This window comes from Pelodiscus sinensis, chromosome 18 (assembly GCF_049634645.1).
Source record: "Pelodiscus sinensis isolate JC-2024 chromosome 18, ASM4963464v1, whole genome shotgun sequence".
Taxonomy (NCBI): Eukaryota; Metazoa; Chordata; order Testudines; family Trionychidae; genus Pelodiscus; species Pelodiscus sinensis.
Window position 1 is genome coordinate 28521414 of NC_134728.1, and position 16545 is coordinate 28537958.

Consider the following 16545-nt stretch of genomic DNA (forward strand, 5'->3'; position numbering starts at 1 on the left):
TTTAGGCAAATTGAGATTCCACTCACAAAAGTATTTGTGAGCAGAAAACCACACACATTCTTGTACTAGAGTTGTGACATTGCAGACCACGTTCCCAGAATCCCTGAGAAAGAGAAACTTGCTTTGGAGAGCTGTGCAATGTTGGAACTGAGTGTGTGTGTACAGATGCCTTTAAAAAAGTGTGTTCTTTAAGTGATCTTCATGCTGTTTCAGCACAGAAAACTACAGTTTTCTAAGTAGTGTCTCTAATTCTCCCACTGTGACTATGTCTACCTTGGTATCCCAAAATAGCTATGCTGCATCTTAAGAGCAAGCCTGTTATATCGAAATACAGTCGAGTCCCTATCATACGACCTAAACAGGACCGACACCTGGTCAGATTACTGAATATGTCGGATGATACAGATTCTACTGTAAAGAGTAACGGAACAGCTGATGCCACTCCTGCTGGGGACGAGGTCCCCGCAGAGCAGCATCAGCTGTTGCATTGCTCTCTAGGAGCAGCTGCTGCCACTCCTGCCGGGACGCTTCCAAGCAGGAGCGGCATCAGCTGTTCCCTTGCTCTCTAGGAGAAGCTGCTGCTGCTGCTGCTGCTGCCACTGCTACCGGCACGCTTCCAGGCAGGAGCAGCAGCAGCAGCAGCTTCTCCTAGAGAGCAAGGAAACAACTGATGCCTCTCCTGCGGGGGACGTCGCCCGCAGGAGCAGCATCAGCTGTTCCCTTGCTTTCTAGGAGAAGCTGCTGCTGCCGCTGCTGCCAGGACACTTCCAGGCAGCAGCAGCAGCAGCAGCAGCAGTAGCAGCTTCTCCTAGAGAACGACGGGGCAGCAAACGGGGCCGTTCTCTTGGCCTGCACTGTATCCGACCCTGCAGCTGCCGGGGACAAAGTCCCCGGGAGCTGCAGGGTCTGATAAAGCGGAGTGTCGGATTACCAGTTAATCCAGACTCCACTGTATAATGGGCTCACTATTCTGACGTCCCTGTAAACTTCATTGCATGAGGGATAAGGGATGTTTTGGAATAATACTTTATTTCAAAATTTGTCATTGTGCAGACAGCACCAAATTTCAAAATAACCTATTTTGAAATAAGTTGCGTACCTTATTTTGAGGTAAGGGTGCTGTGTAGACACACCCTGTGTCATTGTTGTAGAGAAATCCCATTTATTTCATTCATTTCATTCTGTATGTCTGCATAATCCTAACCAAGACTGTCTAAGGTGTGACTTAGTACTGCTTCTGGTGGTTGCTATTGTGATATTTGTACACAAAAAACTGAGCCAAATTCACAAAAACACTTCTCCAAAGGCTTGTCTTCATTTACCTCGAGATCAGCAGTATGGAGATTGATCTCCAAGCGTTTTATTTAATGAGTCGAGTAAGGATCCACTAAATCAACCATTGATGGTGCCCCTGTCGATCCTGGTACGAACTCCCACAGTGGGGACACAGCAGAAATTCAACCTAAGGTACACTGACTCCAGCTGTGCTATTCTTGTAGCTGGAGTTACATATCTTAGGTTGGCATTCTCTGGTAGTGTAGACCTGGCCTAAAAGCAACTCAACAGCCCAGTCCCTTCTAATAACTTACTTTGATCTGGAGGTCTCACAAGCCTTTTGTTATATGCAATTGAAAATAGACTCCTTGGGCACATTTTCAAAAACACCAAGTCCCATTTTCTCAAGTGATTTGGGCTTATGAATGCCATTAATAGTCTTTTTTGAAAAGTTGACCTCGCCTCTGTTTAAACAAAGGTAATCTGAATTAATTTGCAAATTTTGCAGTTACTTGATTTAATTAAATGTGTTACATGTGTCAATGGTCAAGTCTATAATGAGTAGCATTTTTCTCAGATAAATTCCTCGATATGCCTAAGTGAAGACTTTGGGTAGATCCTTTCTCTATGCTTCACTTGTTAATCTGGTCTCTGTTAACCTTTTCAATATTCCTGTGGTACTCATTTTAACTTTCTAACTCTCATCTCTTGTGTTCGAGACATGACTAGAATTAAGATTCCACTATCTGAATCCATTCTGGTTCCTGTGTTGACGGAGAACAGTGTATTTTCACAGTTTTGGTTTTTATTCAGGGGAATGTTCTTATATTTAATTTTACCACCTGCTGCCTTAAGAGTGTTGTTATATTGCCTTTTTATTGAACAGTCTTGCAATTTTTCCTCAAAGCCCAATTTACTTCATTTTACTACATTCTGTGAATAATGTCTTTTTTCAGAAAATAAGTCCATTACAAAATTTTTCCCATGCCATTTCTATGAATTTTCAGTATGTTTTCTGTTATATTGTAGTCTCTATTATACATTAATTTGCAATGAGAAAAATATGTACATGCTAAACCTGAGTGATAGACTTACCTGCTATAAGGACCCTCGTTGTCTTGACTTATAGATAGCTTTAAGAAAAAGTGGAATACGGGTTGGGCCTCGAGAGAGAATGCTAGCTTTGTATTAACTTCTGTAAACAGGCTGCATGTAAGTATCTTTCATTGCTTAGCCATGTGTCCCTCTGTGTTTGTTTCCTCTGTTAGAAAGGTATTTTCATGGCAATTAAGTAATTGGAACTTAAAGGAGATACATTGTAAGTATTTTTAGAGCAGAGTCTGTTAGGGTGTGTCTACACTACCACCCTAGTTCGAACTATGGTGGTTAATGTAGGCAACCGAAGTTGCAAATGAAGCCTGGGATTTGAATTTCCCAGGCTTCATTTGCATATTGCCGGGCGCCGCCATTTTTAAATGTCCGCTAGTTCGGACTCCGTGCCCGCGGCTACACGCGGCACGGAGTAGGTAGTTCGGATTAGGCTTCCTATTCTGAACTACCGGTACACCTCGTTGCATGAGGAGTAACGGTAGTTCAGAATAGGAAGCCTAATCCGAACTACCTACTCCGTGCCGCGTGTAGCCGCGGGCACGGAGTCCGAACTAGCGGACATTTAAAAATGGCGGCGCCCGGCAATATGCAAATGAAGCCCGGGAAATTCAAATCCCAGGCTTCATTTGCAACTTCGGTTACCTACATTAACCACCCTAGTTCGAACTAAGGTGGTAGTGTAGACAAACCCTCACTGTGTGAAGGTACTGTTTCTAACATAGCAGGGCCCTGATCTCATTGAAGTATGTCTTTGTTTATTTGCATGCTAGTGGTGCCTAATTAAGTGAAGTGGTACTGTTTGATCATTTGGGGTTTGCTTGTGCCATTGGGGAACCCTTCCTGCACCTGTAGCACATCTCACTCCTTTTATTTGAAAAGCACAAGGTACATACAAGGCTTGTCCAAAGGTGAAGAGTTATAAGCTCATTTCTTCACAACTAGTCAGTGGATCCTATGTCATGGAGCAGGCTGGCAAGGTGGCTATGCTCCTTAGCTGTCTAGTAGGCATTGCTCCACCTACCCAAATCACACTCCCTCCTGGAACTACCAATCTCCATACCCATCCTAAACCAAAATGGTCCTTAAAAGCAAAACTACTGGGTTAGGAAGAAACTTTCTCTAAGTGGTGGTGATAATGGTGCATAAAGGGGTTTCCATACACCTTCTTCTCAAGCTTCCAGTACTGACTATTTCCAGGGCACACAAGCAGATGACTCATTGGTTGATCCAGTATGACAGATTCTACTGAACTTTTTATATATAGGCCTTTTTTTCCAGGTTTACAGATTTCTATTACACATGTGTCTATTGTGGAGATTTAAGTAGTAACCACATAGTTAAGCTATGTCTAGACAGCGGGGCTATTTCAGGATACCGGAAGTATCTCGAAATAGCAAATCCATATTTTTAAACATGCCCTTTATTTCTAAATACATTTAGAAATAACGTGTGCACTATACCAGCGTCCCTGTTACCCTCATTCCACGAGAATTAAAGGACTTGTTGGAATAGCACTTTATTTTGAAATTTGGCACTGTATAGACAGTGTCAAATTTTGAAATTAGCTATTTTGAAATAGCCTTGAAATAAGCTACACAATTTGTGTAGCGCAAATTGCATAACTTATTTTGAAGTAAGGGTGCTGTGTAGAGGTACCCTTGTGGTTACAGACATAATCATTTAATCATTCTTTTTATCATTGCCTCTGTGGCTTTTGAGAGGAAGCCTGTGAGTATGTAATTAAAACTAATACACAGATGATGTAGTCTCATAAATTACTTGGTGTTTGTTAAGTCTGGTCTGCTGGAGTTTAGCTGGAGTACAGAGAATTTAGTGTAGCCTAAAAAAAATCATACGTAAGTTATTTCAAACAAGGGTTCAGTGTATATCAGTTTCATTTAGAATTAAAATTAACTAAATTCAAAATCACCTTCAGTATAGGTTGGACTTCCCGGCTGTGTCTACATTGGCACCCTTTTCCGGAAAAGGGATGCTAATGAGACCAGTAGGAATTGCAAATGCCGTGGGGGATTTAAATATCCCCGATGGTATTTGCATGAACATGGCTGCCGCTTTTTTCCGGCTCAGGGCTTTGCCGGAGAAAAGCGCCAATCTAGACGGGATCTTTCGGAAAATAAAGCCTTTTCTGGAAGATCCCTTATTCCTCTTAAAATCAGGAATAAGGGATCTTCCGGAAAAGGCTTATTTTCCGAAAGATCCCGTCTAGACTGGCGCTTTTCTCCGGCAAAGCCCCGAGCTGGAAAAAAGTGGCAGCCATGTTCATCCAAATACCGCGAGGGATATTTAAATCCCCCACGGCATTTGCAATTCCGACTGGTCTCATTAGTACCCCTTTTCTGGAAAAGGGTGCCAATGTAGACACAGCCCCCTTGTCTGGCACCCTTGGGACCTTACTGGTCCTGAACAGGGGAATTTGCCAGAGCAGGGGAGGTCCCTCTCCTCATAGTCCATGCTGCCCTGCCCCCTGGAGCTCTCTAGCTGCTGCCAGCTCTGCTGCTGCCAGGGCCAGAGCAGCACAGCCAGAGCTCTGCAGGGGAGGGCTTTGGAGACGGGGGCCCCTTACCCATGGCCAGTGGCCAGCAAAATGGAAAGCCCCAGCCCCAGCTACTTACCCTCTTCCTGATGCAGCTGTCCCCCAGTGATCACTCTGCAGTGTAAGAATGCATCTACACTGCACCGTAACTCAAAATAAGTTAAGCAATTTGAACTATGCAAATTGCGTATCTTATTTTGTTGCTATTTCACAATAGCTTATTTTGTCTCCACACTACCAAATTTTGAAACAACCCGCTATTCTGAAATGTCCCTTACTCCTTGTAGAATGAGGTACACAGAGACGTCAGAATAGTGAGCCTGAAATAATGGGCTTGCTGTGAAGACACAGGATATTCCAGTATCCCAAAATAGTGTTGCAGTGTAGACATAGTCTAAGTGTCCCCGCACTCACTGCCCCAGTGATCATTGCAGAGCACAACTGTACCTACTCTCAGATCCTTCCCTCTATTTCCAGGCACATCCCACTTTCCTGGCACAACCAAGCCCTAACTTTGTGTTAAGTTAGGATAAGAGGAAGCTGCCTACCAAAGTTGATGGTCCTAGTTCTTACCATTTAGGCAGAGTTCTTGAACAAACGGACTCACAGATAGATGGACGGACGGACTTATGGCCAGACAGACAGAAGCACAAACTCTCTAAAATATATACATAGATTAGATAAGTTCAATGGGTAATATTGATGCTTATTTTTAATCTATGTTCCATAATATTTTCTATTCAGTTTTAAAATTATGCAAAATTATGGATTGTAACTATTTTTCAAAAAAATTCGACTCAAATATTCATAGTAGTTAGCAGTTATAGGGGACAGACAATAATTTATTTAATGGCAATAGACACGATTCAAAAAGTTAAGGATTTATAACTGTCAAAATGCAAATTGTTGACATTCCATGTTAAAATATACAAATTAAATATGCTTAAATCAAACTCTGATAAGTTCTACAAGCAACGTTTTTCTAAATTTGATTATTTGTCAATTGTAATTGATATTAATGAAATTTTTTGTCATTGGTTTCTGTGAGTATGGTGAAATCAACATTTACCAAATAAATCTAATGGTTCTGAGTTTATATGTATAGTATTGTATAACTGAGTATGTTCCCTTGGGATTTTAATCTCCACAGAACCATTATATTTTCGCCTCAGAAAGGTTGGATAGTGGGTGTCATAGATGAAAATTCTGATCTGGTACTCTTCATCTGAGTCCCTGAACAAGTCATTTCATAGCCTTAGTCTATTTAGCAGTCTTTATAAATATGGCTGTTTTATGCTACATGATCTGCATACCATCTCTTTCATAGGGATCTTTGAATGTGGTTAAAAAATCAGAAAGGGAAGCTAGGGCAGCTCTATGGAGCAGTTGGGGTGGCAGCTGCACACTTGCTTGCACTCCTCCTGTTCTCATTCTGGAGTAGAACTGTCCCTGCTCTCACAGATCTCCCTTTCCATTTGAGAAGCAATCACATTACATGCATATCCCATTGTCCTGGCACAACCAGACTGTGCTTCTTGCTTTAAGTTCTGAAAAGTCCTAGATCGTACCATATAGGAGAAGTTATTGAACAGACTCACAGACTCACAGATGGACAAACAGACACGAAAACTGGCTTCTTTCACACGCTTGTTAAACCACAACATAGTTCTTCTACTATGTTTTTTAATTTGGGGTATACATTTAAGTTGGGCCTCTATTATGGTGTCTTTGAAAAGTGTCCATGCAGCTTGCAGGGATTTTACTTTAGTCACTGTACCTTTTAATTTCTGTTTAACTAGCCTCCTCATTTTTGCATAATTCCCCTTTTTGAAATTAAATGCCTTGTGTGTTGGGCTGCTGAGGTGTTCTTCCCACCACAGGAATCTTAAATGTTATTATATTATGGTCACTATTTCCAAGTGATCCTGTTATGGTTACCTCTTGGACCAGATCCTGCGTGCCACTCAGGACTAAATTGAGAATTGCCTCTCCCTTTGTGGGTTCCTGTACCAGCTGCTCCAAGAAGCAGTCATTTAAAATATCAAGAAATTTTGTTTCTTCATCTTGTCCTGAGGTGACACGTACCCAGTCAGTATGGGGATAGTTGAAATCTGCCACTATTATTGAGTTCTTTATTTTGATAGGCTCTCTAATCTCCCTCTGCATTTTATAGTCACTATTACTGTTCTGGTCAGGTGGTCGATAATAGAGCCCTCCTGTTATATTCTTATTAGAGCAGGGAATTACTATCCATAGCGATTCTATGGAACATGTTGATTCATTTAAGATCTTTATTTCATTTGATTCTAAATTTTCTTGCACATGTAGTGCCATCCCCCACCCACACGACCTGTTCTGTCCTGCCGATATATTTTATACTCTGGGATGATTGTGTGCCATTGATTGTCCTCACTCCACCAGGTTTCTGTGATGCCTATTATATAAGTATTCTCCTTTAACACGAGGCACTGTAGTTCACCCATCTTATTTTTTAGACGTCTAGCATTTGTGTACAAGCTCTTTAAAAACTTGTCACTGTTAATTTGTCTGCCCTTTTTTGATGTGTCAGATTCTGTTTTATTAATGTTTTTCATCTGATATGGCCCATACTTTATCTTCTTCCATCCTCTCTTCCTGACTAAAACGTAGAGAATCTCTATCAATAGACACTCCTCTAAGAGACTTCTCTGTCTGATCCACGTGCTCCTCTGCACCAATTGTCTTTCCCTCATCTTTTAGTTTAAAAACTTTTCTGTGCCCTTTTTAATGTTAAGTGCCAGCAGTTTGGATCCACTTTGGCTTAGGTGGAGCCCATCCTTCCTTTATAGGCTCCCTCTATCCCAAAAGTTTCCCCAGTTCCTTATAAATCTAAACCCCTCCTCCCTACACCATCGTCTCATCCACGTATTGAGACTCTGAAGCTCTGCCTGCCTACCTGGCCCTGCGCGTGGAACTGGAAGCATTTCTGAGAATGCCACCATAGAGGTCCTGGATTTCAGTCTTTTTCCTAGCAGCCTAAATTTGACCTCCAGGACATCTCTGCTACCCTTCTCTATGTCATAGGTACCTACATGTACCACGACCACCGGCTCCTCCCCAGCACTACACATATGTTTATCGAGATGCCTCGAGAGATCCGCAACTTTTGCACCAGGCAAACCCAGCTATCAACATTTTTAATGATCAAATCTCCCATTACTAACACCTGCCTTTTCCTACTGACTGAAGTTCCCTCCCCCAGAGAGGTAACCTAAGTGTGAGAGGATACCCCAACATCTGGAAGGATGGTCCCAACTATGGAAAGGTTTCCCTCTGCTCCCATTGACTGCTCTCATTCCCTGAGACTTTCATCTTCCTTAACAGCACAGAGGCTGTCTGACCGGAGGAGGGACAATTCTACAGTGTCCTGGAAAGCCTCATCTACATACAATAATTACTCATTTAACACGTGTCCGCTTAACACGTTTTCGCAATAGCATGATTTTTTTAGGGAACATTTTTTGAATAACACGACTGTTCCCAAAATAACACAAAAATAATCAAGTGGCAGACTACTTCACATGGTGGTGTAAGTTGGTGAAAACAGTGGTAATACGCATGAGCAGATGAATACACCTGGTCACAGCACTCCTCCGCTCACTCACGTGTTTATCTTTGTGTTTTAACAAACCGCAGTGACTTGTGTTGCTAGTTATCATGTGTTGCTAGATACCTAATGTTGATGTTGACGACCCAGCACCAAGAAAAAATTGACTTTGCCACCTCCACATGACATGCAACCCCTGCCTTTTCCATTATTTTTAATGGGAAAATTGACCCTGCATAGTACGTTTTTGCTTCGCACAAACATTTTCAAAATGCATCTATAGTGTTAAATGAGGAATTACTGTACTTCTCTGCCTCCCTCAGCTCCTCCAGTTGAGCCATTCTGGCCTCCAAAGCCCACATGCAGTCTCTGAGGGCCAGAAGCTCCTTGTACCGAATGCACACCTATGCCACCCGCCCATAGGGCAGGTAATCATGCATGCTACACTGAGTGCAATAAACAGGATAGCCCCCACTCTGCTGGTGAGCTTCTGCCTGCATTCTCTTCTACAGCTACCTAGGTTATTGATAGGGTTTCTAGTTAAATCAGGAAGTTATGATTAAAACCTTTAAATTAAACTATAAAGAATAGCAAGTGTACCTTGGACCCTTCCCACTCCCCTTCCCAACTCCCTCTCAAAACTCCCTGTTTGTTGCCCCCATTCGCAAAGCTGCCTGGTCGCTGACTCACTGCTTTATAAGTCCTGGCCTTCCTGATAGCCCTGCCCCTTGACTAAGGCTCAGCGAATTAACAAAGGCTTCTAGATTTCAAACCTTTAGAAGCTCACAGCTTCCAATTGCCATAGCACACGCTCCTTCAAACAGACAAACAGACAAACACAAGCTCAGCACACAGCAAGTAACCCACAAACACACACTGCAGACACACTCACTTCAAGGGCCCTGTATTTGCTCCTCATTTCCCTGGAGAACTCCCTCTCAAAACTCCCTGTTTGCTGCCCCTGTCCTTGTAATTTGATGTCTGATTTTGTAAGCAAGTAGTGTTTAAGTAAGGTGTAACTTGGGGGTACACATGACAAATCAGACTCCTGAAACAGGTACTGTAGTCTGGGAAGGTTGAGAGCCACTGAATTAAATCACACAGAAATGATATTCTATGTCAGAATCTATTTTATTAACTGTACATTGAAGTTTTGTTAGCATAGCGTTTTGTAGCATTTTTTATAAAGTCTGGAGAATCATTTGAGATGAGTATTGGGCATAAATCTTTCATGTCACCCAGGTAAACTGTGAGGTTAAATTCCAGCAATCCAAGAGTTAATTAAATCAGAACTTTAAATTGGGAATCACAGATTGGTGGTCATTTTCTCTCATTCAGCTGTCAATTGGTAAAACAAAGAGAGCTTGTTGACTACAATTGCCAATTTGAGAGGCTACTCATTCATAAAAGCAGTTTCTACAGTTGTTTCATGGTTCCTAGTTTAAACAAACTCTTCATTAGCCCACATGGGGCTACATGTGAGCTGCATAACTTGGTTTCAAATTTCACATCAATGACAAGTGAAATAATTGTGAGACTCTCAATCCTGGAGGCAAAGCCCATTGAAGACAATACAAAGGCTCTCCTGGCCTACTGTGGTCATTTAGCCTTTGGCAGATGTTCCCATCTCAGAGTGGTGCACAGGTTTGCTACAACTGCTAAGTTATGCTTTGAATCAAGACAGTAGACTACAGTTAGAGATGGGGGGTGTGGCCTTTGTTCTGTGCTACCTTGATTTCCTCTTGCCCCTGCTACAGGGAAGTGGACTTACTGATAATAGCAGGTGCTCCCTCAACAGTTGTTGGTAGCATACAAATGCAAATGAAAGGGAAAATGAGTAAGCTGTGCTCTGCTGTTGTAGCTTTTAAAATTCAGGACTTAATTATGCCACAGGTCTATAAATTCCAGAAACACGTTAATGTTCCCATGATTAAAATTATAGAGGGCCTAATTGAAAAAGCATAAACCAAATTGAAGAATTCCTAATTATAGTTTGCTTTGAGGTGTTAATTTCCTCCACAATGAATGTGCAATTTTTTGCAACCAGAAGAAAAGGAGGCTATTGCATCAATAGGGCTGGAGGTGGAATGAGGGGATTATCATAAACACACACAGTACAAAAAGAAGCCTCAGCGACCATTTCAGATGCATCATCTCCCCCTGCAGCACATCTTGAGAGCAGAGGGGCGGGTTGGCAGAGAGATAAAGAATGAAAAAGCAGAGTTTGCTAAAAAGAGAAAAGGTACACATGAGAAAGCCATGAGGGGAGAACAGAGGGCAATGTGCAGAAGGTGTATGTACAGAAGGCAGTATTATGAGAACTGAAGAAGGAGCATACAAGGCATTGGATGAGTGGGAAGGCCACTGGATAAGCGAAGAATGAAGCTGGGTGTGACTTCCCACACTGCCAACCAGCACACATTCCTGAGTGGCCAGAGAAGTCAATATTGGTACATGATGTTGTTTCCCTCAAAAGGGTGAATATTATGTCCTGTGTCCTCTCTTGAGCCAAAATATGCTGTGCAATCAAGCACAGAGAGCCAAGTACTGCTTCCTGATGTTAAAGATGTCCTAGCCTTAGTGCAGTGGTCTCCAACCTTTTTAAGCACAAGATCATTTTTTGAATTTGTCAGTCCAGGATCTACCTGAAACCCAAATACCCCTGCCAGCCCCGTCTCCGACGCCCCACCCTCCTCACTGTGTGAAGATGGGGTACAGGAGAAGGGTTCAGTGACATCAGCGCCCCCTTACCTCTGTCTCCCTCACCCTGCACCACAAGCAGGAGGCTCCTAGTGGATGGCTCGGCAGGAGCAGCAGGGCCGCTGAAGTGCTGGCACGTTAGCCTCCCCGCCAGACCAGTCAGGATCACTTGTCTGAGGCTCCAAGATCTACCAGTAGATCCCGATCTACTGGCTGGTGACCACTGCCTTAGTGTATGTTACACTAGATCATGAAAGGCTAAAGGTCAGTTAAGAACAGGCGAAGTGCAGACATGCACTGCTCTGCCCCCAGCACACCTCCTCTGAGCCCCGACATGCCCACTCCTGACAGAATGGGGGACAACTGTTGTACAGAGGCCAGCTACACTAGCTGCGAGCTCCCCTATAATAGGGGAAATTCATAGCAGGCCATCTGGAGTGACACAGCATGGTAATTTTGACCTCCTGAACAATGCAAAGTGGCTCAAACAAGGTTAGATAATCTAGCCGGTGTTCTCAGCTATCCTGGCCCCCATTCACCCTGGGAGAAAGTGACTGGAACCAGGAAGCAGACAAAATATTTTGCCATAGCCTGCCAAGGGATTGTATCTTTGTATGGCTTTGAGATCACCTAACATAAGAATGGCCATACTGGGTCAGACCAGAGGTCCATCTAGCCCTGTATCCTGTCTGCCAACAGTGGCCAATGCCAGATGCCCCAGAGTGAGTGAACAGAAATAGGTAATCATCAAGTGAGCCTTCTCCTCTCATCCTTTTCCAGCTCCTGACAAACAGAGACTAGGGACATCATTCCTACTCATTTTGGCTAATAAGTATTAATGGACCTAACCAGTGTTCCCTGTAAGCTGCACACTTGTTCAGGCACAGACAAAGGATTTCAGTCCCACCCATCCCCTCAGCAAAATCCCACAGCTGTGGCCCCAGCTGCTTCATGGGGCGGAACTATGTAGTGGCAGCTGCCAGAGCTGGAGCCTGGGCCACGGTACTAAAAAAAGCACTGTGGCCCCTGCTCCAGTCTCGGCACACAGGGCAGCCACTTGCCACACAGCCTGCCCATATGCCGAGACTGGAGCTGGGACTGCAGGAAGGTGAGGGGTGGGGTAATAGGTGGGAGGTAGCAGCAGTTCCAGGGAAGCACATGGGATGAGAGGAGGGTGGGAGACATGGCAGCAGAGGGGAAAAGGGTGAGGCTTTGGAAAAAATTGATACACTTATCAGTAACAAGTCACTGGGACCAGATGGCATTCACCCAAGAGTTCTGAAAGGACTCAAATGGGAAATTAGGGAACTACTAACTGTGATTTGTAACCTATCTTTGAAATCACCTTCCGTACCTAATGACTGGAAGATAGCTAATGTGATGCCAATATTTAAAAAGGGCTCCAGAGGTTATCCTGGCAATTACAGACTGTTAAATCTAACATCAGTACCGGGCAAATTAGTTGAAACTATACTAAAGAATAGAATTGTCAGACAGAGATGAACATACTTTGTTGTGGAAAAGTCAACATGGTTTCAGTAAAGGGAAATCATGCCTTACTAATCTATCGGAGTTCTTTGAAAGGGTCAACAAGCATGTGGACAAGAGGGATCCAGTGGATATAGTGAACTTTGATTTATAGAAACCTTTTAACAAGGTACCTCACCAAAAGGCTCTTAAATAAGTTAGTTGTCATGGGATAAGAGGGAAGGTCCTCTCATGGATTGATAACTGGTTAAAGAACAGGAAACAAAAGATAAGAATACATGGTCAATTTTCAGACTGGAGAGAGGTAACTAGTGGTGTCCCCCAACGGTCCATACTGGGACCAATCCTATTTAACCTATTTATAAATGATTTGGAGAAAGGGGTACATAGCGAGGTGGCAAACTTTGCAGATGACATGAAACTGGTCAAGATAGTTAAGAACAAATCAGACTGTGAAGCGCTTAAAAAGGATTTCACGAAATTAAGTGATTGGGCAACTAGGTGACGGGAAATGAACTTTAATGCTGATAAATGCAAAGTAATGCACACTGGAAAAAATAACCCCAACTACACACATAAAATGATGGGGATTAATTTAGCAATCACTCAAGAGAGATCTTGAAGTCATTGTGGATAGTTCTCTGAAAACATCCACTCAATGTGCAGCGGCAGTCAAAAAAGCGAACAGAATGTTAGGAATCATTAGGAACTGGGGGGGGGGTCACTAGATGAAATTAATAAATAACAAACAAAAAGAAGTTTTTCTTCATGTAGCGCACAGCCTTCTGTGGAACTCCATCAGTCTCCGGAAAAATCATGGAGGGGATCCCCAAGGAATCCATTTTGAAGCACTTGGAAGAGGGGAAAGTGATCAGGAATAGTCAACATGGATTCACAAAGTGCAAGTCATGCCTGACCAATCTGATTAGCTTCTATAATGAGATAACTGGCTCTGCGGATATGAGAAAGTCAGTGGATGTGATATACCTTGACTTTAGCAAAGCTTTTGATACGGTCTCCCACAATATTCTTGCCAGCAAGTTAAGGGAATATGGATTGGATAAATGGACTATAAGGTGGATAGAAAGCTGACTAGGGTAGTGATCAATTGCTCGATGTCAGACTGGAGGTTGCTTTCTAGCGGAGTGCTCCAAGGATCAGTTCTAGGATCAGTTTTGTTCAACATCTTTATTAATGACCTGGACAAGGGGATGGATTGCGCCCTTAGCAAGTTTGCAGATGACACTAAGCTAGGGGGAGGGGTAGATAAGCTGGAAGGCAGGAAGAGGGTCCAGAGTGACCTGGACAGATTAGAGGATTGGGCCAAAAGAAATCTCATGAGTTTCAAGAAGGGCAAGTGTAGAGTCCTGCACTTGGGACCGAAGAATCCCAAGCATTGGTACATGCTGGCTAAGTAGCAGTTCTGCAGAAAAGGACCTAGGGATTACATTGGATCAGAAGCTGGATATGAGTCAACAGTGTGCCCTTGTAGCCAAGAAGACTAATGGCATATTAGGTTGCATTAAGAGGAACATTGCCAGCAGATCCAGAGAAGTGATTATTCCCCTTTATTCAGCTCTGATGAGGCCACATCTGGAGTATTGTGTCCAGTTCTGGGGCCCCCACTATAGAAAGAATGTGGATGCATTGGAGAGGGTCCAGCGGAGAGCGACCAAAATGATTAGGGGGATGGAGCGCATGACCTATGAGGAGATACTGAGGGATCTACAGAAGAGTCTACAGAAGAGTAGAGCGAGGGGGGATCTGATAGCAGCCTTCAACTTCCTGAAGGAAGGTTCCAAAGAGGATGGAGAAAGGTTGTTCACAGTAGTGACAGATGGCAGAACAAGGAGCAATGGTCTTAAGTTACAGGTTGAGAGATCTAGGTTGGATAATAGGAAAAACTATTTCACTAGGGCTGTGTCCAGACTCAGGGGTTTTTTCAAAAAAACTTCCCCTGTGTCTAGACTACAGCCGCGTTCTTTCGAAATTAAATCGAAAGAACACGGCTTTTCTTTCGACGGCGGTACTCCTCATTCCACGAGGAAGAACGCCTTTTTCGACGGAGATCCGTCGAAAATAAGTGAGTGTGGACGTGGGGAGGCCATTCTTTCGAAAATATTGGCCTCCAGGAAGAAGCCCTGGTGGACAATCTGGGGCATGGGTTGCATGTCTCTGGTTCCTGTCTGCAGCCATTTCTTAAAGGGACAGGCACCCTCACAGCCACTTGTTGCAGCAAAGGAGCCAGAGCACACGGCTACTTTGCTGCAGCATGTCCCAGGCTCAAGACCCTCCTGGCCCTTCCACAGAGCCTTCTGGGGACCCAGCCAGGGGCTCCAAACGCCGGGCACCATCCTGGTCTGGCCCAGAGCTCAAGACCCTTCTGGAGCTCTGGGGAGAGGAGGAGGCCTTACAGGCCCTCAAAAGCCGGCAGCGAAATGCCGACATTTATGGCCGCATGGCAGAGGCCCTGGCCCAGAAGGGCCACTACCCCCACACCCAGGACCAGGTGCGCTCCAAAGTAAAAGAGCTGTGGCAAGGGTACGTCAAGGCCAGGGAGGAGAGCTCCCGTTCTGGGGCAGCCCCCTACTACTGCCCTTACTACAGCGAGCTGGACCAGATCCTGGGTGGCAGTGGAGAAGCACACACACCATGGCGGTTTGTCCAGTCAGGATTGGCAGACCCTGTGGTGGACGCTCCAGAGGAGGACCAGAGCAGTCTGGAGATGGGGACATGGTGCCAGAGGAGGAGGACAGTGCGGAGACGGCGACCCTCACCCTGGAGCCAGTCACCCAGACCCCAGAGGCCTCCCAGGTGTCATCTGGCGCAGGAGAGGAAGCAGCAGGTGAGTGCAGTGAGGTTGTGTAACACCGGGGGGGGGGAGGTAGGTGGGTGCACAGTGGGTGATGCACAAGGGAAACTTGTCATGCTCAGGCTGATGCCCAGGTCACACACAGTGTAACCTTCACAATGTCTGATTCCCCTGTCTCAAGGAGAGGGCATGCCCTTTTGGACAGCTGTTGCACACATGACTGATTGTGATAGAACTGTAGCCGTGTTACTCTGATCTGAGGAAGTGGGTCTGGCCCACGAAAGCTCATCCCCTAATAAACCATCCTGTTAGTATTTTAAGTGCTACAGAGTCCAGTTTTTTAGGACTGATTGTGTCTTCTTCTTTTCCTCCACAGCCGGACCAGCCGTGCAAGAGGGCCGCAGCACCCCAGCCCCACCTCCATCTCCATCTCGGGGACATGGGAGCTGCAGACACAGGCGTGTCTATGCGGACATCCTGAGGCAGCACGTGGAGGCCGTGCAGGACCTCAACTCCATCCTGAGAGAGAGGGCAGAGGCAGAGGATCGGTGGCGTGACCGGCTGATGGAGGAGCTGGTCCAGCAGCGCACGTCCCTGACTGCCACTCTCAGGGAGGTCTGCGGCTTGCCTGCTCCTGTGCCTGGTCCTGCTCCTCCAGCACCCCATGACCCCGCCCCACCAAACCCCCCTTCCACAACAGCATCCCTTTCCCCCCTTGGACCTCCCTCTCCCCCAGTCCCCCCAGTTCCCCAGCCCCTCTCTCCCCCGGCCCTCCTCTCTTCCAGGCCTCCACATCCCAAGAGCACCCCAGCCAGCCAACCGACAGGTGTACCACCCGATCCCGTGGCCATGGTGGACCCCGAACATGAGGCCCAGGCAGGAGAGGGAAATCAGGCAAGCACCGTGCAACCTGATCCCCTTCCCCCCCTCCAGGTTTCAAGTCCCCTTCCCCCCCTCCAGGTTTCAAGTCACCTTCCCCCCCTACAGGTTTCAAGCACCCCCATCACCCCAGTTAAATCA

At 45.0% G+C, this 16545-nt stretch overlaps 2 protein-coding genes across 8 annotated transcripts in view; both read left to right on the plus strand.

Annotated features, from left to right (window-relative positions):
- The window catches only part of PTPRT (protein tyrosine phosphatase receptor type T), a 1030325-nt gene that overhangs the window by 771184 nt on the left and 242596 nt on the right, over positions 1-16545 (plus strand). The window lies entirely within an intron of this gene.
- LOC142818867 (uncharacterized) lies at positions 13613-16270 on the plus strand. Its single transcript, XM_075901355.1, has 2 exons — positions 13613-15558; positions 15902-16270. The coding sequence occupies exons 1-2, from the start codon at positions 14986-14988 to the stop codon at positions 16004-16006; spliced, it is 678 nt and encodes a 225-aa protein (XP_075757470.1). The 5' UTR covers positions 13613-14985; the 3' UTR covers positions 16007-16270.